This window comes from Leucoraja erinacea, chromosome 8, assembly GCF_028641065.1.
Source record: "Leucoraja erinacea ecotype New England chromosome 8, Leri_hhj_1, whole genome shotgun sequence".
NCBI classification, from domain to species: domain Eukaryota; kingdom Metazoa; phylum Chordata; class Chondrichthyes; order Rajiformes; family Rajidae; genus Leucoraja; species Leucoraja erinaceus.
Window position 1 is genome coordinate 16,070,162 of NC_073384.1, and position 25,719 is coordinate 16,095,880.

The 25,719-nt window shown below is 42.1% G+C and overlaps 1 protein-coding gene across 1 annotated transcript in view; it reads right to left on the bottom strand.

Moving 5' to 3' along the window:
- LOC129699352 (metabotropic glutamate receptor 1-like) overlaps positions 1-25,719 on the bottom strand; it is a 186,311-nt gene that overhangs the window by 130,166 nt on the left and 30,426 nt on the right. Inside the window, exon 2 of the mRNA XM_055639051.1 lies at positions 14,313-14,562. Within this exon, the coding sequence (XP_055495026.1) occupies positions 14,313-14,562 (250 nt within the window). The remainder of the gene's footprint in view (positions 1-14,312; positions 14,563-25,719) is intronic.

The window sequence follows — 25,719 nt, forward strand, 5'->3', positions numbered from 1 at the left end:
GGAGAATTAATAAAGGGGAAGAAGAAACTAAGAAGAAGTTTGAGGCTGTGCATGTAATTGTTTCTTCACATGTAACTGAAATAAAAGACATGGAAACAATTGTTGATCAATGGCTGAAGATATGCAGGGAATGAAGCTAGAACTAGACAGCCTCAAGAGTCAACTGGCAAAAGTCTCAGATAAATGTCTTGATCTCGAAGCTCGCTCACGACGCCAAAATGTACGAATACTGGGAGTAACAGAAGGGGCAGAGGGGGAACAACGCCCGTGAGTTCACTGCCAACTTAATCAAACATGTACTCAATTTACCTGTAGAACCGGAAATTGAAGTGGCACATCGAATACCTAGATTTAAGCCAAGATCACAAGCAGATCCAGCCCACCCACGACAGATCATAGTCAAACTTCGGGACATTTCAGCACTTGAAGAGCTGATGAAAAAAATCAAATATGGAGTGAAGATGACCTTTGGAAACGACACTATCAAACTCCTCCGGGATTATCCCTATGAGGTCGTGCAAAAGAGAAGAAAGTTCGAACAGACAAGACAGATTCTCCATGGAGTTAAAGATGTCAGATGTGGCATTTTTTATCCGGCCAGGATGCGCATTACTTTCAAGGGAAAAGAGAAAACTTTCACTAATTCGGACGCATCTTATAAATATGCCCAAGAGATTGTGGCAGAAACAGAAGATTAATCACGGCAGTGGGACGATATGGGCAGTTTCTTTCCTTTTATTACTTCACAGAGAACACCTGAAGATAAGGGGAGAAACACCATTCTCTAAAAGTTTAAAATGGAAGAGCATTTCCACGTGCGCTGGTCTAGACACCTTATCTCCTTTGGATGCTTTGGAATTCAACTCAAGGACATTCTTTGTTCAAAATGAAGGAAAGACTGATAAGCAATGCAGAGATGAACAGCAGAGACGAATGTGGAAAACACCACAAGGACAAATGGCGGTTTAAGATCTTAAAACAGCTTTACAAAATATAGAGAATTAATAATAATTAACAATACTAATATAGAAATATAAATGGAAACTAACCCGAACTATATAATGGGCAAAATGTAATAATCTGCTAATAAGGCTGACTAGCGCGTATATAGAGATAACAAATTTTAAAATTAAAGTAGATAATACTGAAAGGTTAAGTGTTATGTAGTTCATGTGGAGAAGGGAGGAGACTCAGGCACCTGGCATAATTCCAGGAGCCTGTTTCTGGTTAACCCTTACAGCTAACAGCTTACTATTATCAAAGATATAACTAATTATAATTAATTAGTAGATGAAAGTGTTAGATATATAAATTTCATAGTAGCTGAACACAGATCTGATAAGTCTGAATGAAATATATATATATATATATATATATATATGTGTGTGTGTGTGTGTGTGTGTGTGTGTATATATGTGTGTGTGTGTGTGTGTATATGTGTGTGTGTGTGTGTATGTATGTATATATATATAGTGTAATTGGGTGAAATATAATTGATTTTGAAATGGCACCGCCTTCTTAGGTTTAGAGTAATAAAAGGAGCGGAGCTAATTGTACAACATCAACTTCGGATGTCGAATAGATGTCGATTCCCACAGACGCATGGGACACTCATTACAATGTCGAATACTTCAGACACTGTAATTTTACTTGTTCAATTTTTTTTTTTATCACAATATGTCACTACAATGTGTTTTTTTTTTCAAGGAAAATCGCAAAAGGGATCTACCAAGGAAGTTAATAATATAAACGCCCCCCAAATATCCAGAATCCTGAGGTATGGATGCACCATAATAAATAAGGGTATTAAAATCAAAGAAAATGCAAGATGATAAACAAAAGAAAATGGGAGGAATCACACTGTGTAGCTGGAATGTAAGGGGTATTATTGAACCAATTAAAAGGGGCAAAATACTAGCTCAGTTGAAATCATATAACACGGACATTACTTTTCTGCAAGAAACGCACCTTAAACATCAAGATCAGATGAGATTGAGGGCGAATTGGATAGGTCAAACATTTCACTCCTCATATACTTCGAAATCCAGATGCACCACAATTATTATTCGCAAAGGAATACCATTCAAATCAAAGAACATTATATCAGATAAGGAAGGGAGATATCTTATAGTTACAGGAGAGATCCATGCTACGCCAATCACTTTGGTAAACATATATGCGCCCAATTTTGATAATCCTCAATTTTTTAATAAAATCCTGAATACAATCGCAGAATTTAACTACCAAAATGTTATAATTGTAGGAGACTTCAACTGTGTTTTAGATCCGTACTTAGATAAATCGATGCAAAAACAAAGAGGTAATATGAAATCTAAAACTAGTGAACTCTTAAATACATATATAAAAAATACAAATATAGCAGACGTCTGGAGGATTGCGAATCCGACTGGAAGGGAATACTCTTTTTATTCAATAGTACATAAAACATAATCACGTATAGACTACTTCCTAGTGGATACAAAACTAATCCCTTATACTATGAACCCCAAATATCACACCAATACGATTTCAGATCACTCCCCCGCTAACTTTCGTTTTAAAATTGGAAGGAATGTCTACGAACAAATCGTTCTGGAGGTTTAACTCACAAATTCTGAAAGACCCACAAGGGAGTATATACCTAAAAAAACAGATGGACCTATTTTTTGAGACAAATGATACACCAGATATGTCGCCCACTTTATTATGGGAATCCTTCAAAGCATTTATTAGAGGAGTCATTATCTCGTATCAAGCTTTTCAAAACAATAAGAATAAGAATGAACAAAGTCAATTAGAAGAACCATTCAGACAACTAGATAGAGATAATGCTAAAGACCCAACTATGGATAAACATAATAAAATTTTAATACTGAAATTTAAGCTAAATAAATTATTATCAGAGAAGATTATAAGATTATTCCAAATTACAAAACAAGAACATTTCGAATTTGGGGATAAACCCCATAAACCTTTGGCACGCCAACTGAAAAAACAGGAAAAAGATCATGCAATTTTAAAGATTAAACCAGATAGAGGGGAATTATTAACACTACCTAATGATATCAATAAAAGATTTGATCAATATTATAAGAATTTATACACATCGAAAACGCTAATAGACAATAATAAAGTTTCAGAATTTTTGGACAATTGTAACCTTCCAAAACTAGAATTGAAGGAACAAGAGGAACTGGGAGCACAAATTACATCTAAGGAAATAGAGGACACAATAAACACACTTAAGAATGGAAAAACACCAGGACCAGACGGATTCAGTAATTAATTTTTTAAATGTTTTTACGACATAGTTACACCACGTCTACAGAAAATGTATACATACGCTTTTAAAGTACAAATCTTACCTGAAACACTAGCAGAATCAACGATCACATTAATTCTTAAAAAAGATAAAGATATAAAAGAACTAGGCTCATATAGAGCTTTGTTAAATACGGATCAAAAAATATTAGCGAAAACACTAGCTAGAAGACTGTCAATATTTTAGTAAATTAATAAATGAGGATCAAACGGGATTTATACCTAAGAGACATTCATTTAATAACCTAAGACGTCTGTTTAACATAATGCACTCTCACAAACCTCAAGAACAAGAGTTATCTATCATTTCATTGGACGCAGAAAAAGCGTTTGATCAAGTAGAATGGGATTATATGATTAAAGTATTGCAAAAATTTCAAATGGGAGAGAGCTTCATTGCATGGATAAAATTATTATATAACAAACCCACGGCTAGAATATTAACTAATAATATACTATCTATGAAATTCCAATTAACAAGGGGCAATAGACAAGGATGTTCATTATCACCGCTGTTATTTGCTCTGGTAATTGAACCTTTAGCTGAAAAAATTAGAACACACCCGGATATTTACGGTTATAATACAAAATATTCAAATAACAAAATATCCTTATACGCAGACGATGTATTAGTGTATATCACAAAACCCCAAATCAGTTTGACAAGGTTCCTCATGGAAGGTTGGTTAAGAAGGTTCAATTGTTGGGTATTAATGGTGGAGTAGCAAGATTGATTCAACAGTGGCTGAATGGGAGATGCCAGAGAGTAATGGTGGATGGCTGTTTGTCAGGGTGGAGGCCGGTGACTAGTGGGGTGCCTCAGGGATCTGTGTTGGGTCCACTGTTGTTTGTCATGTACATCAATGATCTGGATGATGGTGTGGTAAATTGGATTAGTAAGTATGCAGATGATACTAAGATAGGTGGGGTTGTGGATAATGAAGTAGATTTTCAAAGTCTACAGAGAGATGTATGCCAGTTGGAAGAGTGGGCTGAAAGATGGCAGATGGAGTTTAATGCTGATAAGTGTGAGGTGCTACATCTTGGCAGGACAAATCAAAATAGGACGTACATGGTAAATGGTAGCGAATTGAGGAATGCAGTTGAACAGAGGGATCTAGGAATAACTGTGCATAGTTCCCTGAAGGTGGAATCTCATGTAGATAGGGTGGTAAAGAAAGCTTTTGGTGGGCTAGCCTTTATAAATCAGAGCATTGAGTATAGCAGTTGGGATGTAATGTTAAAATTGTACAAGGCATTGGTGAGACCAATTCTGGAGTATGGTGTACAATTTTGGTCACCCAATTATAGGAAGGATGTCAACAAAATAGAGAGAGTAAAGAGGAGATTTACTAGAATGTTGCCTGGGTTTTCCCTTTGAGAATAGGGAAGATTCAAACAAGAGGACATGACTTCAGAATTAAGGGACAGAAGTTTAGGGGTAACATGAGGGGAAACTTCTTTACTCAGAGAGTGGTAGCGGTGTGAAATGAGCTTCCAGTGGAAGTGGTGAAGGCAGGTTCGTTGGTATCATTTAAAAATAAATTGGATAGGCATATGGATGAGAAGGGAATGGAGGGTTATGGTATGAGTGCAGGCAGGTGGGACTAAGGGAAAAAAGTTGTTCGGCACGGACGTGTAGGGCCGGGATGGCCTGTTTCCGTACTGTAATTGTTATATGGTTATAGGGTTATATGGCTGATCGTCTCTCATCAATAAGCCGTGCCTGCCTTCTCCCCATATCCCTTGACTCCACTAGCCCCTAGAGCTCTATCTAACTCTCTCTTAAATCCATCCAGTGACTTGGCCTCCACAGCCCACACCGTAGGATCTTTCATGTCCGTTTAGTTTAGTTTAGAGATGCAGTGTGGAAACAAGCCCTTCGCTCAATACATGCTGCCTCACCTGCTGAGTTTCTCCAGCATTTTTGTCCAACTTACAAACCTGCACATCTTTGGAATGTGGGAGGAAACTGAGCACCCAGGGAAAACCAGGAGCACCCAGGAGAATGTATAAACTCTGTACAGACAGCACCCGTGATCAGGATCGAACTCGGGTCTCCGGCGCAATGAGGCAGGAACTCCACCACTGCGCCTGCTGAGGAATCCATCTTGGTTTAATGTCTCATCCAAAGGACCACAGTTCTGCACGGGTTTTGTCTCCAGAGTGGGGCCTGATCCTATAACTATCTGATAAAACCAAGGGTATCAGCAATTGATCATTGCTGGCATGTACACCTGATTACTCACTCTAACAACTCATACTCAAGCTGGGGTCGGTTGGTTCATTGGCCACTGTAAATTTCTTGCAGTGTGTATGTGAGTGAGAGGATCTGGAAGAAACCAATGAGAATGATGGGAGTATAAAATAGGATTTGTGTGGGATTGGTTTGTGAATAGAAACATCGAAAATAGGTGCAGGAGTAGGCCATTCGGCCCTTCGAGCCTGCACTGCCATTCAATCTGATCATGGCTGATCATCCTTCAGTATCCTGTACCTGCCTTCTCGCATAGGTGCAGACTCAGTGGGCCGAAAGACGCGTTTTCCATGCTGTATCTCTGAAATCTAAGGAATCCTTTCAGCTCCCTTTCCATTATATCTTGAAAAGTTCCAGCAGCAACTATTCAACAACAGAAATGTCAAGCAGATTAGTTACTGCATGAAGGCCACGTGCAAGGTGCCTGGGTACAACGTTGAATAATAAACAGTTAATGATCTTCATCACAAACCGATGTGACAAAACTGTTATATTGAGATCAGTCTTCAGTCTGGCATGATATGTAAATGTTTCAGTGTAACTCGAGGCACTGTCAGCCTGACAGAACCCCTTCTCTGGTGGGCAGCAGAACGATAGAGGGGATGAGAAGAAATGTTTTCACAGCGTGTGTTGACATGCCCTGGGCCTCATAGAATCTGATTTGAGTAAATCCAAGAAAAAAACAGTAAACTGAGGGGGATCTGGACGAATCTAAGATGTGGGAAAACAACAGGGGGTTAGAACGAACTGGATAGTTATTTCGAAGAATGTGCAGTGAGGCTGAGTTCTTCTATGTTCGGAGACTAAAGAGAGTGCAGATGTTGGAATCTGGAGCAGAAAACATTATGCTGGAAGAACTTATGCTGGAAGCAGGTTGAGCAGCATGTGTGGGGGGGAAAGGAATTATGGCTAGGTCCTCATGCAGGTGTTCGACCCGAAACATCGACAGTTCCTCCCTAACCCCCACCTTCTCAAGCAGGTGTTGCTCATAGAAACATAGAAAACAGGTGCAGCAGTAGGCCATTCGGCCCTTCGAGCCTGCACCGTCATTCAATATTATCATGGCTGATCATCCAACTCCGTATCCTGTACCTGCCTTCTCTCCATACCCCCTGATCCCTTTAGCCACAAGGGCCACATCTAACTCCCTCTTAAATATAACCAATGAACTGGCCTCAACTACCTTCTGTGGCAGAGAATTCCAGAGATTCGCCACTCTCTGTGTGAAAAATGTTTTTCTCATCTTGGTCCTAAAGGATTTCCCCCTTATCCTTAAACTGTGACCCCCTTGTTCTGGACTTCCCCAACATCGGGAACAATCTTCCTGCATCTAGCCTGTCCAACCCCCTAAGACTTTAAGTTTTTGTAAGATCCTCCCCTCAGTCTTCTAAATTCTAGCGAGTACAAGCCGAGTCTATCCAGTCTTTCTTCATATGAAAGTCCTGACATCCCAGGAATCAGTCAGGTGAACCTTCTCTGTACTCCCTCTAAGGCAAGAATGTCTTTCCTCAGATTTGGAGACCAAAACTGTACACAATACTCCCAGTGTGGTCTCACCAATACCCTGTACAACTGCAGTAGAACCTCCCTGCTCTTATACTCAAATCCCTTTGCTATGAATGCTAACATACCATTCAATTTTTTCACTGCCTGCTGCACCTGCATGCCTACTTTCAATGACTGGTGTACCATGACACCCAGGTCTCATTGCATCTCCCCTTTTCCTAATTGGCCACCATTTAGATAAAAGTCTACTTTCCTGGTTTTGCCACCAAAGTGGATAACCTCACATTTATCCGCATTATACTGCATCTGGCATGCATTTGCCCACTGACCCAGCCTATCCAAGTCACCTTGCAGCCTCCTAGCATCCTCCTCACAGCTAACACTGCGCCCCAGCTTCGTGTCATCCGCAAACTTGGAGATGTTGCATTCAATTCCCTCGTCCAAATCATTAATGTATATTGTAAATAGCTGGAGTCCCTGCACTGAGCCTTGCAGTACCCCACTAGTCACTGCCTGCCATTGTGAAAAGGACCCGTTTACTCCTACTCTTTGTTTCCTGTTTGCCAGCCAGTTCTCTATCCACATCAACACTGAGCCCCTAATACCATGTGCTTTAAGTTTGTATACCAATTTCTTATGTGGGACCTTGTCGAAAGCCTTCTGAAAGTGAGATATAACACATACACTGGATCTCCCTTATCCACTCTACTAGTTACATCCTCGAAAACTTCTATAAGATTCGTCAGACATGATTTACCTTTCGTAAATCCATGCTGACTTTGTCCAATGATTTCACCACTTTCCAAAGGTGCTGCTATCCCATCTTTAATAAGCAGTTTCCCCACTACTGATGTTAGACTAACTGGTCTGCAATTCCCCGTTTTCTGTCTCCCTCCCTTTTTAAAAAGTGCGGTTACATTAGCTACCCGCCAATCCTCAGGAACTACTCCAGAATCTAAAGGGTTTTGAAAAATTATCACTAACGCATCCACTATTTCTGGGGATACTTCCTTAAGTACTCTGGGTTGCAGCCTACCCGGCCCTGGGGATTTATCGGCCTTTAATCCATTCAATTTACCTAACACCACTTCCCAGCTGTTTGTTGGTTTGATGGTTGGTGTGGACTCGGTGGGACGAAGGACTAGGTGAGCAATATTATTTGCCATCCAGAAAAATGCGGGTGATGCTATCGAAACAGATAAGACTCTATGGGGCACGACAGAGTAGCTGTTGACAACACACCACCAATGGGACAATCTTGGATGGGGGAACATAGTAACAAGAATAAGCAATGATCATTCAGGGGTGATGGAATTTTTTCTCACAAACGGTGGGAATTATTTACACCAGAGTAATGGCGACTGGACCATTGATGGGGTTTGAAGAGGGAGTAGATGCATTTTGAAACAATACGCCATCAGACATAGGAACAGAATTAGGCCATTCTGCCCATTGAGCCTCCTTCACCATTCAATCATGGCTGATCTAATTTTCCCACCCTTTCCATTCTCCTGCCTTCTCCCCGTAACCTTTGACACCCTTACTAATCAAGAACCCGTCAATCTCCGCTTTAAAAATACCCAATGTCTTGGCCTCCACAGCTGTCTGTGGCAATGAGTACCACAGATTCACAGATCAGGGAATTGAGGCCACAGGAAACGGGCGATGAAAAGATGAAGCTCTGGGAAGATTTGGCATGATCATATTTTCTCATATTCTTTTGTTTTCATGTTATAGGACTCAATTATGACAGATATTTTCAAGAATTTTATTTCAGATAAAGGAAATAACATTAATACCTAAACCAAAATTTAGTTCTGATCTAAATTCAGGATGTAACACATAGAAATAGGCCATCATTTTCCAGCATACTTGTTTTACATTCCTCACGGACGTCGAATGAATTTGCTTGAGAATAAGCAAGTGAATGGTACAAGTCAATGAGTCTGCTGCTAGTTCCCAGTACAAAGCAAATCAAACACACCCGCTGAGCAGCAAACAGCACTGGAAAGACTTTGAAATGAAAAAGAACCAATTAAATAGATCAGGCACAACTGTCAGATCTCGCCCACATGAGAAACAGAGGCAGACGTACATAAAAAACGAGCAGACTATGAAAGAGAAGGATGAGTGTAGCTGATGAAAGCCTTCGTACAGTATTTGCTGCATGTTTGTGCAAGGCAAAGTACATCTTGCAGAGGAAAATGGAGCAAATCGAAAGATGCTCACAATTCAAGGTAAAACCTGCATCGTAGTGTAATGGCTGACACACTTGCCTAGAAGAGTGAAATGCAGAAATAATTTCCCCACCACTATTGCACCATGGCTGCAATGCATACTGGTCACTTGATATATGGAGGCAAGGCATGGGAAGATACCATTCTCATGTGGACATGGGATTGGAATAGATGGGCAAATAGGTGGGCATGGGTGTGATGGGCAGTGGGTTCTCTTTCTGTGTTCTACAACATGAAGTTACACTTCATCAATGTGCCATCCTTCCTTGGCCCACATCTTAAACCTGCGACCTCTGTCACTAAGAAAGACACGGCCCACAAATGCACGGAAGCATCATAAGTATCAAGATACTCTGTGGCACGTGAAGCTTCCACATTCGGACATAATCACTGTGACTCCATCGCTGCTGGGTCAATATTCTCAAACTCTTTACCTGGCTGTGGGACCTTCTACATGAATCTCAGGTGAATGAGACAACTCACTGGCATCCTTAATGTTAACTGTGCTGGCAACCTAGCTCATTCATTGTCCTCTCGGATACCTGTAGGGATGGACCAGTCTATTCTGCGCTGTTGAAAGATGTGGGGAAGCAGCTGACAGGGGGGAGTTTCCCCATCACTCCATATGCCAGTAGTGGCCAACTCCTGTGCCCCATTTGGAACAGCAAGCAACACCACCATGTCCATCAAGCCCCTGATTCACACTTCACATCTTAGTCGACAAAGTGCCTGTGTGCCTCATTTAAGCCTGTGACATAACAGAATTTCAACAGATCAGTTACAGTTTTGTTTATTGCCACGTGTACCAAGGTACAGTGGAAAGCTTTTGTTGCATGCTATTCAGTCAGTGGAAAGACAATACATGATTACAATTGAGCCATTTACAGTGCACAGTTACATGATAAGGGATTAGCCTTTAGTGCAAGGTAAAGCTAGCAACGTCCGATCAAGGATAGTCAGAGGGTCACCAATGTGGATGACTCAGTTGCCCGATAACAGCTGGGAAGAATCAGTCCATGAATCTGGTAGTGTGCATTTTCTATACCATCTGCCTGATCGACGAGGGAAGAAGACGGAGTGGCCAGGGTGCGACTCATACTTGTTCATGCTGCTGGCCTTGCCAAGGCAGCTTGAGGTATAACTAAGATCAGCCCAGTTCCATCTGTGATCAGTTTTTAAAGGCATGACACTGCCCATGGAATTATAGTGACAAACAATTTGCTGGTAGGCAGTGTTAGCTGTGAGGAGGATGCGAGGAGGCTGCAAGGTGACTTGGATAGGCTGGGTGAGTGGGCAAATGCATGGCAGATGCAGTATAATGTGGATAAATGTGAGGTTATCCACTTTGGTGGCAAAAACAGGAAAGTAGACTGTTATCTGAATGGTGGCCGATTAGGAAAAGGGGAGATGCTACGAGACCTGTGTGTCATGGTACACCAGTCATTGAAAGTAGGCATGCAGGTGCAGCAGGCAGTGAAAAAAGTGAATGGTATGTTAGCATTCATAGCAAAAGGTTTTGAGTATAGGAGCAGGGAGGTTCTGCTGCAGTTGTACAGGGCCTTGGTGAGACCACACCTGGAGTATTGCACACAGTTTTGGTCTCCTAATCCGAGGAAAGACACTCTTGCCATAGGGGGAGTACAGAGAAGGTTCACCAGACTGATTCCTGGGATGTCAGGACTTTCATATGAAGAAAGACTGGATAGACTCGGCTTGTACTCGCTAGAATTTAGAAGATTGAGGGGGGGGGATCTTATAGAAACTTACAAAATTCTTAAGGGGTTGGACAGGCTAGATGCAGGAAGATTGTTCCCAATGTTGGGGAAGTCCAGAACAAGGGGTCACAGTTTAAGGATAAGGGGGAAATCTTTTAGGACCAAGATGAGAAAAACATTTATCACACAGAGAGTGGCGAATCTCTGGAATTCTCTGCCACAGAAGGTAGTTGAGGCCAGTTCATTGGCGATATTTAAGAGGAAGTTAGATGTGGCCCTTGTGGCTAAAGGGATCAGGGGGTATGGAGAGAAGGCAGGTACAGGATACGGAGTTGGATGATCAGCCATGATCATATTGAATGGCGGTGCAGGCTCGAAGGATCGAATGGCCTACTGCTGCACCTGTTTTCTATGTTTCTATGAGCAACATCTGCTTGAGAAGGTGGGGGTTAGGGAGGAACTGTCGATGTTTCGGGTCGAACACCTGCATGAGGACCTAGCCATAATTCCTTTCCCCCCCCACACATGCTGCTCAACCTGCTTCCAGCATAAGTTCTTCCAGCATAATGTTTTCTGCTCCAGATTCCAACATCTGCACTCTCTTTAGTCTCCGAACATAGAAGAACTCAGCCTCACTGCGCATTCTTTGAAATAACTATCCAGTTCGTTCTAACCCCCTGTTGTTTTCCCACATCTTAGATTCCTCCAGATCCCCCTCAGTTTACTGTTTTTTTCTTGGATTTACTCAAATCAGATTCTATGAGGCCCAGGGCATGTCAACACACAACGTGAAAACATTTCTTCTCATCCCCTCTATCGTTCTGCTGCCCACTAGAGAAGGGGTTCTGTCAGGCTGACAGTGCCTCGAGTTACACTGAAACATTTACATATCATGCCAGACTGAAGACTGACCTCAATATGACAGTTTTGTCACATCAGTTAGTGATGAAGATCATTAACTGTTTATTATTCAACGTTGTACCCAGGCACCTTGCACGTGGCCTTCATGCAGTAACTAATCTGCTTGACATTTCTGTTGTTGAATAGTTGCTGCTGGAACCTTTCAAGATATAATGGAAAGGGAGCTGAAAGGATTCCTTAGATTTCAGAGATACAGCATGGAAACACGTCCTTCGGCCCACTGAGTCTGCACCAACCAGTGATCCCGTATATTAGCACTATCCTACACACTAGGGACAATTTACAGAAGCCAATGAAACTACATACCTGCACGTCTTTGGAGTGTGGGAGGAAACCAGAGCACCGGGAGAAAACCCATGCTGTCGCAAGGAGAACGCACAAACTTTGTGCAGACAACACCCGTAGTTAGGATCGAGTCCGGGTTTCTAGCACTGTAAGGCAGCAGTTCTACTGCTGCGCCACTGTGCTGTGCTAAATTCACGTTGACAAAAAAGTTCCCAATTCACAAATTGACAAATCTATAACCTTGAGTTATAAGATGAGGTTGAATGGCCTACAGGCTGCAGCCCACTTGATAACCTAGGTCCAGGGCTTTTTCATGCCACCTGAGCCCATAATCTAAAGTGATACTTCCAGCGCACTAGCGGTTCACTGCCTTGTGACTGAGGCATTAAATAAAGAGTCCTCATGAGAAAGACCCTATCTCCCCATCTTCAGAACAGGCCTGTGACATTACTTTGAACAGTAACTGGGGATTTCTGAGTCTTAAAGAAGGGTCTTGCCTTGAAACATCATCTTTCCATGCCCTTCAGAGATGCTACCTGGCCTGCTAAGTTACTCCAGCAATTTGTGTCTAGTTTTAACTGGTAACCTGGCTGAGTGACCAATGTCTCCAAGAAGCTTTATTCCTCGATCAGGATTTTAATTGCTGTCTGTCCCACTTGGGCCGTCATTTACACGACAGGCCGGTAGTGACTGACGTCCGATGGTCGCGCGCGTCATCACGCGTCCGCACAGCCGTCTGGAGCAAGTGATGTAATTTGAAGATGGACACAAAATGCAGGAGTACTCAGCGGGACCGGCAGCATCTCTGGAGGGAAGGAATGGATGATGTTTCGGGTCGAGACTCTTCTTTAGTCTGAAGAAAGGTCTCGACCCAGAATGCAAATTTTGTGTCTACCTCCAATCGTCTTGGCCCTGCTCTGGGAGTAGGAGTGCGGGTGGATCCGGGTCCGCAACGGCCGTGTGCCCCAGGCCGAACTCAGCGATCGTTTTTCTGCTTCTGCTGCTGTTGGAGGCGAGACGTTGCACTGAGCCAGGGTCTTGGCCCTGTCCCATTTTGGCCGTCAGTTACGCGACAGGCCGGTGGCGCATGAAGATTTTGTTCGAAGTCCACACTCCTCGTTGCCACTCCACATTCCTCCACACCACTCCATGCGCCCGTCCTGCGCTACTCACACGCTACCCACACTCTAGCAGATTGTGTAAATGGCATGCGAATGACAGCCAAGTTTTTCCTGGCCAAAGTCAAACTCAAATGCCGCAAAGATATAATGGTTTTTAATGGTGGTAGATTGGTACAATGGTTCTTTGGTTGTTATTAATGAATAACCATTCCACAGTGGTAAATTCTGTTATTGTGTTGTTCCAGCCACAGATTTGCTCCCTTGTTGCACATTTTTATGAATCAGCAGACCGAGGTATTATTCCTTCCACCTTTGGTTGACCTGTTTGCAAGAGATAGATGCTCTATTCCGAAAGACTCAGGAGACGATCCCAGACAAATCCTGGGACAAGACTTACAACAGTAAGTCTTGTCCCAGGAAGACAGGCCATCAACAAATGCCAACGAAGGAAGAGCTTGCTTTTATTTAGTATCCTGTAATCACATAGGTACACAGTCTCAGCCAAAGTAGTTCTTGCAAAGTGTGATCACTGGAAAATGGGTGGGAAATGTGGTGGGAGATACTAATCTCATCTTGGAACTTCTGAGCTTTTTTAAGTGCTCTATTCAGTGGATACAATGATTTGTAAAATATCCTACCTTTACAGCAGAGAAAGTCTTGCAGCTTTACTGCACATAAGAGCACTAAATACATTTCCAGCACACCAGAAGGATTGCTAAACTGATATGTGATACATTGTTATAATTTGTTTTTTTCTATATTACCATCACACAGTTACATCAGGGTGGTGTATATACGTTTTTGTCACAAAGAAATACCAAGCAGGCAGATAATAACACTGTTGCGCTGTGAAGCAAGAGGATATATAATAGCTCCATCACAAACTACAGAGGAGGTTTATAATGCCAAGGCACAGTAAAAGCTGAAGCACATGAAACAATCTGCTTACCTGCCGATCAGCAGGAACTCTCCAAGTACCCCAAGTCTTCTCATTGCTATCAGCAGACCTCTTACTGTCATTCCCTCACAGAAGCAGACAACAACTCTCGCCTTCGGCAGCCTTTCCCGTAACTTTCTCAGCAGTCGGTCAAACACTTTCTCCCCGGCGTTGCTGTAGATTTTACCCGAGTGTGCGATGCAGAGTCCTTCCTGTGTTGCTAACTCCTTGAAGGCCTCCATCCCACTCTCTCCGTAGTTCCCTAGGGAAACAAAGATGATGTGATTTTGATTGAAAATCCAGGTGGATTATGATGATAGACACAAAATGCTGGAGTAACTCAGCGGGTCAGGCAGCGTCTCTGGAGAAAAGGAATAATTGATATTTTGGGTCAAGACACTTCTTTAAACTATTGATTATGGTGACGTGATGTTGGGACGTATGCATGACAGGCTTCATCTTTTATGTGTTCGCCCACCTCTGATTCAGAAGGTATTGGCTTCAAGTCCATATTTGAGACAGATACTTGTGTGCAATGGAGAGGGGTTTACATTGTTGAAGTCTCTTGGATAAATTGCTGAACGGAGGCTCGCTTGATCTCTAAGGTGTACACAAAAGATCCATTGACAACTAGCAACGGTTTACTTCCTGATGATCTGGTCAACATTCATCATCCAACAAACTTTGCAAAAAGATGATTGAGTTTGATTATTGCATTACTGGTTTGGGCCATTTCCTGTCAGCAAATTAGTTATGTTTTCTACGGTGGCAATACTCCAAAAGTATTCATCGGACATTTAGGAGGACCCTGAAGTTGTGAACAGCATTGTACAAATTCACATCAGCCATCTCCAAGTCCAAAATATCGAGCAAATGAAAGCTGAATCATTGCTTTGTTATTCCCCGATACATTTCACTTAGTTTAGTTTGGTTTGAAGGTGCTGCACAGAAACAAGCCCTGTGGCTCATGGGATCCAGGATGACCATTGATTATCACACACTAGTTAGTTTCATGTTATCCCACTTTTGCATCCTACACACTAGGTGCAATTTACAGATGCCAATTAACCTACAAACCTGCACTACATTCTAATGTGGGCAGAAACCAGATCATTCGAATAAAAGCCATAGATCACAGTGAGCACATACAAAATCTGCATAGAGAGTACCGGTAGTTAGAAACATAGAAAATAGGTGCAGGAGTAGGCCATTCGGCCCTTCGAGCCTGTACCACCATTCAATATGACCATGGCTGATCATCCAACTCAGTATCCTGTACCTGCCTTCACTCCATACCCCCTGATCCCTTTAGCCACAAGGGCCACATCTAACTCCCTCTTAAATATAGCCAATGAACTGGCCTCAACTACCTTCTGTGGCAGAGAGATCCAATCCCTTAAGAATTTTGTAAGTTTCTATACGATCCCACCTCAATCTTCTAAATTCTAGCGAGTACAAGCCGAGTCTATCCAATCTTTCTTCATATGAAAGCCCTGACATCCCAGGAATCACTGGTGAACCTCCTCTGTACTCCCTCTATGGCAAGAATGTCTTTCCTCAGATTTGGAGACCAAAATTGTACAAAATACTCCAGGTGTGGTCTCACTAATACCCTGTACAACTGCAGTAGAACCTCCCTGCTCCTATACTCAAATAGTTACGATTGAACCCAGATCTCTACCGCTGTGCCACTGTGCTGCCCTTGTAATGAGCACTTCAGTCATTTGGCGCAACACTGCTGCGCACATTAAGTTAAAGGGAATGCGAGAAAAATTAATTACTTTTGTTTGGTTTTCACTTCATGCCTGTCCCTTTAAATCCAGGAAGAGTTTGTAAAAGTTCTGATTCACGCACCAAACTTAAAACATTCCAATCATGCACACTTCATTAGTAATTGGCTAAAGAGAGAAAGCATTCGATCTTGAGCTGCGATGTGTGATTAGTTGTGTTGGCAAGTATTTGATAGCTGGGACGTGACTGGCAGTTCATTTTAAGCAAGACAGCTGAGATGTGCAAAGTCCAGAAAGTGGCAGCAACTCCCCACATGAATTGTTTCTTCTTGATGCGGGTGAAGAGGGTTGGAAATGTGATGAGGAGGTGGTTAAAACAAAAATCTAATGAAAAAGACATGTAATCTCACAGAAGCACCGTTAGTTATGTAGCAGGTTTAAAGGGGAGCACGTCTCAGGGGCATAAGCAGCCAAAAATAGATGCTGTGCAAAATATTTTAAAGAAATGGGAGTGTTGTAAATGATTACACATGACTGAAAGAATCGATGGGTGGTGTGGCAGAAAGGGTTAAGGAAGAATATACGGTATGAAATATCTTAAAGGAAGGTTGAAAATGATAATACTTTACCAGAAGCTGATTAATTATACCGCAAACGTCGAAGAAAGTTATCTTTCAAACCTGCTTCCCATTAAACCGGAGGATGACATGAGATTGTAATCTTCACCCCCCCCCCCCCCCCCCCCCCCCCCCCCCCCCCCCCACCCTTGCTTGTCAAGAATCTAACTAGATCAGCCCAAACAATATTCAAAGGCTATATTTCATAAGTGACAGGAGCAGAATTAGGCCGACACATCAACCTCCATTCAATCATAGCTCATCTATCTCTCCCTCCTAACCCCATTCTCCTGCCGACTCCCCATAACCTCCAACACCATAAAGGTGTCATAAACCTTTATGTCACCATAAAGCTTTCCTTAATTTCCATAATGGAAAAAAGATGTGAAGAATTTCAGCTCTCTGAGATTTAAAAAAAAAAAAACCCTTACCTCTGTCATCATTGGACCACCCATTATTACTAAATTATGCCCACAAGTTCTTGATTCTCACATGAAGAAACATCCTCAGCACATCTGCTCTGTCAAGAACCTCTCGGGTCCCCTCTACCTCTTCTAAATGCCAGGAGATTCAACGCGTATTCCAGTCTTGTTTAAGAGGGAGTTAGATGTGGCCCTTGTGGCTAAAGGGATCAGGGGGGTATGGAGACAAGGCAGGTACAGGATACTGAGTTGGATGATCAGCCTCAAAAGGCCAAATGGCCTACTCCTGCACCTATTTTATATGTTTCTATATCTTCCAGACCCATCTTCAGGAAACTTGCTTTTTCTGTCCACATCAGAATTAGCCATTTCTGTTGTTATATGATATCTTGTATTATGCTGTTTGGAGCTCTATCTAAATCATGTCAAGATACATTCATTTTGTACAAAATGAATGTATTGTGATAGTTCCACAATTAATTTAACTTGGTTTATTAGGTACAAATTCCCCATTGCAAATAAATGCTATTTTATGCTGCCCATTCAAATTTGTCTTAATCAATAATTCACTAATAAGCCTGAAGAAGGGTCCTGACTTGAAATGTCCCTCCACAGATGCTGCCTGACTTATTGAGCTCCTCCAGCAGTTTGTTTTTAGCCTCTTATGTCCCCCAACTCACTAATAATGATTTTGTAATAACTGCCTTGCAAATAGAAACCCAATGTCTTATGTTACTTCACCGACCCTCGTAAAGTAAGGGAGTGAAATGACCAATTTTCCAATCTTAGGGATCAACTTTTGAGTCAGTCGAAGTCTGAAAAGTTTTTGTGCACGTTGTAGTGAGTTTGGTGATTCTACAACTGGTGAACTACAAAGACCACTGAATCGTTTTGCTGGATCCTCGTGACCTATGAATTGGCCAAATGTCGGAAGAAACTCAATGTAATGATTTGATCAGTTCTGTCTGACATCTGTGGTTCACCTCCTCTGAAGATTAACGACCATCAACAGAGAACAGTTTTACTGTTTCGGGAGCATCCTCCATTTATAATGTTGTGATTAAACTCACTAAAGTCTGCATCGCTTTGGGATGTTTGACCAATTGCCAAAAGAATGAGCAAGGTACATCTCTGAACACCATAGATAGACACACAATGCTGGAGTAACTCAGCAGGACAGGCAGCATCTCTGGATAGAAGGAATGGATGTATTTTCTGGTTGAGACTACTTCAGACAGAGTGTGGGTGATGTTTTGCGTTAAGACCCTTCTTCAGACTGAGGGTTTGAACACCAAGGTACGTGTCCATAAGGCTGTTGCTACATACAGACTGACTGACAGCTTTGTACTGTATCTTGCCACATTTTGAATCTTCACTATTTTCATCCCCATGTCTGCAGTTCTACCTTCAAGTGTACTAAACTTTGAAGATCAAAAAACACACAAAACTACTGAAGTAACTCAACGGGTCAGGCAGCATCTCTGGAGAACATGGATAGGTTATATTTTGGGTCGGGATCCTTCTTCAAACTGATCCGCATTCTAGAAGATCAAAATGGACTAAAATTAGGTTGGGAATTCTATCTTATCACTAGGAACAGAGTAGAGAGGGTGGAAAGGTTGTGCTGACATTTTCAAACAAGTTATCAGCTGAGAAAATTTCTGATGTGCTTGTTTATACACACACAAATACCTGTCTCTGCTGTAAGACATCCATGTCTGATCTTAGATCAGTTTTTCTTTCTTGTTCAGATACTAAGCTAGGCTCATCCCACAGCACTGCATTTTACACATCTTTGTTTGTCTTGTCGCCATCTAACTGCTCCCCTTAACCCATTGTGTGTAGGATGGAACTGCAGATGCTGGTTTACACCAAAGATAGATACAAAATGTTGGAGTAACTCAGCGGGTCAGGCAGCATCTCTGGAGAAAAGGAATAGGTGACATTTTGGGTTGAGACCCTTCTTTGGAGCGAGTCAGGGGAATGGGATACAAAAGGGAAACATTCATTTGTTCTAAATCTCTCTACATTGCCAGCTGCAGTATATATCTTGTTTCCCTTTCCCCTGACTCTCAGCCTCACCTATTCCTTTCCTCCAGAGATGCTGCCTGACCTGCTGAGTTACTCCAGCATTTTGTGTCTGTCTCATTAACCCATTAAGTGGATGACCTCCACAATTTATTCCTCTTGTAACCCTGACATCTTATCACAGGTATTCCCTTTGTTTTATCTACCCGTTCCCCCATCTTCTCCACAATTTAAGACAAAATCTTTTTCCCAGTTCTGATGTTGGTCTTTGACCTGAACTGTTAATTCTGTTTCTCTTTCCACAGATGTAGTCTTGTCTGCTGAGTGTTTCCAGCATTTTATCCTTGTGATTCAGATTCTCAACAACCACAGTTTACTTGATTTTCATTTATTTTCTCTGAGTCTCTGCAGAATGGCTATCACAAGTCAATGTATAAACGCCAACGATGGTATTAGGATGTCTGTTGGCTTTTAACATTTTAAAATGTCAGAAACGTCACTGGAGTAATAGCCATTCATTAGCGTTTCCTAATGCTGATGAAACATTTTTCTTATCAAACCATTTTTATTGTGCTAATGGTCGAAAATAAATATTTCCTTTTTCACCGAGTCACTGTTTCTGTAGCAGGCAAACTGGGTAGTTCAATTAAAGGAAATACTTTGTCAAATTGCCACAGGTATTATAAAATAAGGAAGTTTGAGGGAAAGCTCGGTAACATGGATAGAATTTACCACATTCTGGGTTATTGCTCTGGTGATTTATGTTCAAAATCAGCTAGAGTTGAAGAGCAGGAGATGTTTAAAGTTGAGGAATAGTTTTCCAGAGAACTGTGGGAAAAGTTGGTCACAAAAACAGAGAACAGTACATGTGAGCGGATGTGATAATTATAGGTCAAAGCTCTGTAAGGTTCAGGATCCTGTTAGCGTACAAAATTCTGCCGTATTTTACATTGTATAATCTCTTGCAATTTCATATAACATCCTATTCGTATTCAATTTCCTTACCACACAGAGGAACACCATTCAGCCCATATAGACTTTGCTGGATTTTAAAGCAATCCCATTTCCCACCTTAATGGTAGCCTGTTCTCCAACAACATATTAACATCCCCTTGATTCTCTCACCAGCCATCTACACCAGGGATAATTTACAGTGGCTAATTAACCAACCAGGACATCTTTGGGATGTGGGAAGAAAGGACAAACCAATGTGGTTATAGGAGAACATGCAAGCTCATACAAACAGTAGTGGACATTGGGTTGAATCTGGTTCACTGGAGCTGTGAAGTGGCTACACTTCTTGAGGCACCACTGATATGCCCCTTTTGTATTATTCATCTTGTATGTTTTAATGTTATTTTATTTGTTGCATTTTCTCTGTCTTAATAATGCTTTGAATGATTCCTGCATTGTGCATCTCGACCTAGTTATAGAAACATAGAAAATAGGTGCAGCAGGTGGCCATTCGGCCCTTCGAGCCTGCACCGCCATTAAATATGATCATGGCTGATCATCCAACTCAGTATCCTGTACCTGCCTTCTCTCCATACCCCCTGATCCCTTTAGCCACAAGGGCCACATCTAACTCCCTCTTAAATATAGCCAACGAACTGGCCTCAACTACCTTCTGCGGCAGAGAATTCCAGAGATTCACCACTCTCTGTGTGAAAAAAGTTTTCCTCATCTCGGTCCTAAAAGATTTCCTCCTTATCCTTAAACTGTGACCCCTTGTTCTGGACTTCCCCAACATCTTGAACAATCTTCCTGCATCTAGCCTGTCCAACCCCTTAAGAATTTTGTAAGTTTCTATAAGATCCCCCCTTAATCTTCTAAATTCTAGTGAGTACAAACCGTCTATCCAGTCTTTCTTCATATGAAAATCCTGATATCCCAGGAATCAGTCTGGTAAACCTTCTCTGTACTCTCTCTATGGCAAGAATGTCTTTCCTCAGATTAGGAGACCAAAACTGTACGCAATACTCCAGGTGTGGTCTCACCAAGACCCTGTACAACTGCAGTAGAACCTCCCTGCTCCTATACTCAAATCCTTTTGCTATGAATGCTAACATACCATTCGCCTTCTTCACTGCCTGCTGCACCTGCATGCCTGCTTTTAATGACTGGTGTACCATGACACCCAGGTCTCGTTGCATCTCCCCCTTTCCTAATCAGCCACCTTTCAGATAATAGTCTACTTTCCTGTTTTTGTACCAAAGTGGATAATCTCACATTTATCCACATGATACTGCATCTGCCATGCATTTGCCACATCACCCAGCCTATCCAAGTCACCTTGCAGCCTCCTAGCATCCTCCTCACAGCTAACACTGCCCCCCAGCTTCGTGTCATCAGCAAACTTGGAGATGTTGCATTCAATTCCCTCGTCCAAATCATTAATATATATTGTAAATAGCTGGGGTCCCAGAACTGAGCCTTGCGGTACCCCACTAGTCACTGCCTGCCATTGTAAAAAGGACCCGTTTACTCCTACTCTTTGCTTCCTGTTTGCCAGCCAGTTCTCTATCCACATCAATACTGAACCCCCAATACCGTGTGCTTTAAGTTTGTATACTAATCTCTTATGTGGGACCTTGTCGAATGCCTTCTGAAAGTCCAGATATAACACATCCACTGGTTCTCCCTTATCCACTCTACTAGTTACATCCTCGAAAAATTCTATAAGATTCGTCAGACATGATTTACCCTTCATAAATCCATGCTGACTTTGTCCAATGATTTCACCACTTTCCAAATGTGCTGCTATCCCATCTTTAATAACTGATTCTAGCAGTTTCCCCACTACCGACGTTAGACTAACTGGTCTGTAATTCCCCGTTTTCTCTCTCCCTCCCTTTTTAAAAAGTGGTGTTACATTAGCTACTCTCCAATCCTCAGGAACTACTCCTGAATCTAAAGTTTTTAATAATTATCACTAATGTATCCACTATTTCTGGGGCTACTTCCTTAAGTACTCTGGGATGCAGCCTATCTGGCCCTGGGAATTTATCGGCCTTTAATCCATTCAATTTACGTAACACCACTTCCCGGCTAACCTGGATTTCACTCAGTTCCTCCATCTCATTTGAACCCCGGTCCCCTGCTATTTCCAGCAGATTATTTATGTCTTCCTTAGTGAAGACAGAACCAAAGTAGTTATTCAATTGGTCTGCCATGTCCTTGTTCCCCATGATCAATTTGCCTGTTTCTGACTGCAAGGGACCTACATTTGTTTTAACTAATCTTTTTCTCTTCACAAAGGTCAAAAAGGCGAGGGAAACAATTGGGCTGCAGACACCCGACAACCAAAATTCATCTTGCGAACACAAACCTGTCAAAAAGGCAAGGCAAACAATTGGTCCGCAGACACCTGACAACCAAAATTCATTTTGTGAACACAAATTTGTTAAAAAGGGCTGCAGCCACTTTACAGCCGCATCGAGGGGACTCACCGTGGAGCAGACATGCGTTCAGTGTTATTTGCAGCTCAGAGAGCTGTGACCTTCTCGCTTCCTGGTCTGGCAGAGACTGAATGAGACACGACACTTCCTGGTTTTATAGTCCCTCCCCCTGCCGCCAGCGGGGGCAGCAGAGAGAATGGGGAATTTTGTAAAAACATTAATATCTCTCTCATTTTTCATCGCCGGAAAAAATCCTCCACACTCATACGGCGGAGGGGGGCTCTGAGCAAGGTGGCAGCTGTAGGTGGCGGCGTTATCTCGGAAATCGCAGCATAGTCGGCCAAAAGCGGTCAAGATCAGAGATTTAGTAATATATAGATAGAGCTCTAGGGGCTTGTGGAGTCAAGGGATATGGGGAGAAGGCTGGCACGGGTTATTGATAGGGGACGATCAGCCATGATCACAATGAATGGCGGTGCTGGCTCGAAGGGCCGAATGGCCTCCTCCTGCACCTATTTTCTATGCTTCTATGAACGACTTTATAACCGATTGATCAAGTTTTGTTGCTCTACTGTCAATGAAGTCAATGAAGGATGGAGGACCAAACAACTATTTCTCTATTGAGTGAAAAAAAACACTGCAATGCTGGGGATCTGAAATAAGAACAGAAAATTGTCAGAAACACTCAATTCGTTAGGCCGCTTCTCGAGAAAGAGAAACAGTCAATGTTTCAGCAGACAAAATAATCTGATAAAGCTGCAGGGATGGAGAGGGAGGAGGGGGGTGTCTCTGATAGAGTAAAACCTGGGTGACCAGAGGGATAAACTATAAAGAAGGATATTTGATCTATAAGAGAATGGAAGCAGTGCGAGGGTAAGAATACAGACCAAAGAACATGGACATAAGAATGTAGGAGTATGACATTTTAGTTTAGTTCAGAGATACAACATGGTCTATGCCAACCAGCGATCAACCATAAACTAGTTCTATCCTACACATTACAGACAATTTACAAAGCCAATTAACCTACAAACCGGAGCACCAGGAGAATCGGAGCACCCAGAGAAAACCCACGGGGTCGCAGGAAGAACATGCAAACTCCGTACAGGCAGAAACCATAGTCAGTATCGAACTCGGATTTCTGGTGCTGTAAAGGGCCTGTTCCACTTTCACGACCTAATTCACAACCTCTGCTGAGTTTGCCCTTAACTTAGACTCGCAGCATGACCGTCATGAGGTCGTAGGAGGTTGTGATGCTAGTTGTAGGTACTCGTGGCATTAAGTAGGTCTGGGCGTTTTTCTAGCCTGATGAAAAATGTCCATGAGCAAAAAAGGTTGTGAATTAGGTCGTGAAAGTGGGACAGGCCCTTAAGGCAGCAACTCTATCGCTGCACGACTGTGCCGCTCAAAGGGCAGCACAGGAAGATATTTATCTATTAATATTCTCATCTTGTGTGCCAAATATATCCATGCCTTGGCACTTCCACAACCAGCAATGGCCAAGGTAGGCCCTAGTCTGAAACATCACACTTTAATCCCAATCACCACCATCAACATTCATGAAGATGGTGCAGGACCATGACACTTCCCAGAGAAGGATCTACCACCATCCGATACAATCACTCCACTCTTCTAACCCTAACTTTAGGAAGCCCATTAGTTACAGAGGGGTTATTAAGACAACCTTTTCACCAGCAAGCTTCAAGAACTGGAGAGGGGGCAAGGAACACTGTTATCCCTCACCTCCACAACTTTGGAGTACTCTACACCAAATGTAAGAAATCGATCAGAAATTGTATGGAATGCTCATGACTTCCCTCTACATGTTCAACTAAAAGAAATGTTCTTCAAGTGGCACGACACTGTCAAGTTCTGAATATTTAAAGTTCAGGGATTTTCCCACTGAACTACATCTCTACTCTCTCCATCACTGGCACCATATATCGGGAATATCTACAGACTACAGAGCACAGTATGTCAATTTATCAAAGTTGACCAGGAATACCCCCTTGCTCCACAATCTCAATCACTGGGAAAATAACAAAAGTAGTTTCACTGTAGAAACATTATGTCAAATGTAGGAATACCCCTTCTAATGCGATTGCCACTGACACATGGACTGCAACAACGCACGAGGTCACACATACCCAAGGCAACCAGCAGTGGGCAATAAATGTGGCCAAATCCCTGAAACCCTTAAATATTTATTCTCTTGATTAAGGGTGTTAGAAGGCTACGGATTTGGATCATTTCATTCAATGCACCTTCTGCATACAACTACAATACTCCCAACAAACTGACCCATCACCATTTTCACCTAAACAGCCAAGGGTAGGAAATAAATGTTGCCTTTGCACACAATGCCCCAAAAGTTCCCATTTTAAAGTCACACAGTACATTATATCCACAAATTTCCTCAGTAAATTCCAGTGTCAGGGACATACCTTTTGGCGTGTCTCATCCAAATGGACTTTTCTACCTGTAATCGAATTAGCCCACATTATAACCTTGTCCTTCTACACCTTGTCTATTTAAGTGCCTGTTTAAATACCTGTTAAACATAGTAATTATATTTGCTTTTGCCTTCTCTGGCAGTGTATTCTCAATACCAACTGCTCTCTGTGTAAAAACACAACCCTCAGTTCCCTTTTAAATCTCCATCCTCTCAGCTGAAATGTCCTCTTGTTTTTAGGCCCCTACCACTGGAAAATATTTTCAATATCTACCTTATTTGTGCCCCTTCCAATCCCTGATTGGTAGCAATGAATTGGCTTATAATCTTATGTATTTATTCAATTACAACTACCTTAATAATGGATTGTCATAACAAATGAGTCCTATGTATGTGGAAATTCATCCCTGATTGGTAGCAATGAATTGGATAATCCTTGCTAATCAACCTTTGGAGTTCACCCCATTGAATTTTTGGTAACTGCAATTGCATCCATTTGCCAGAGGGGGCAGCACAGGTCCTCCACCAGAAGGAGTGTGTAATTATAGCCTCACTTAATCTGATGGAAAAGAGGACATTCAACTTTATAATGGGAATTTTGACAACAATGATAGATTGTCTTGAATTTTTTATGACGTTAGATGGACCTATAAAACACCAGGGAAACAATCACATCATATCAGAAATGGTTCATTTTGAGTTCTCAATTAAAAATAATTTAATTGATGGTGTAAAAATAAAATTTAGACAGCCACATGAGAAATGCCATTTC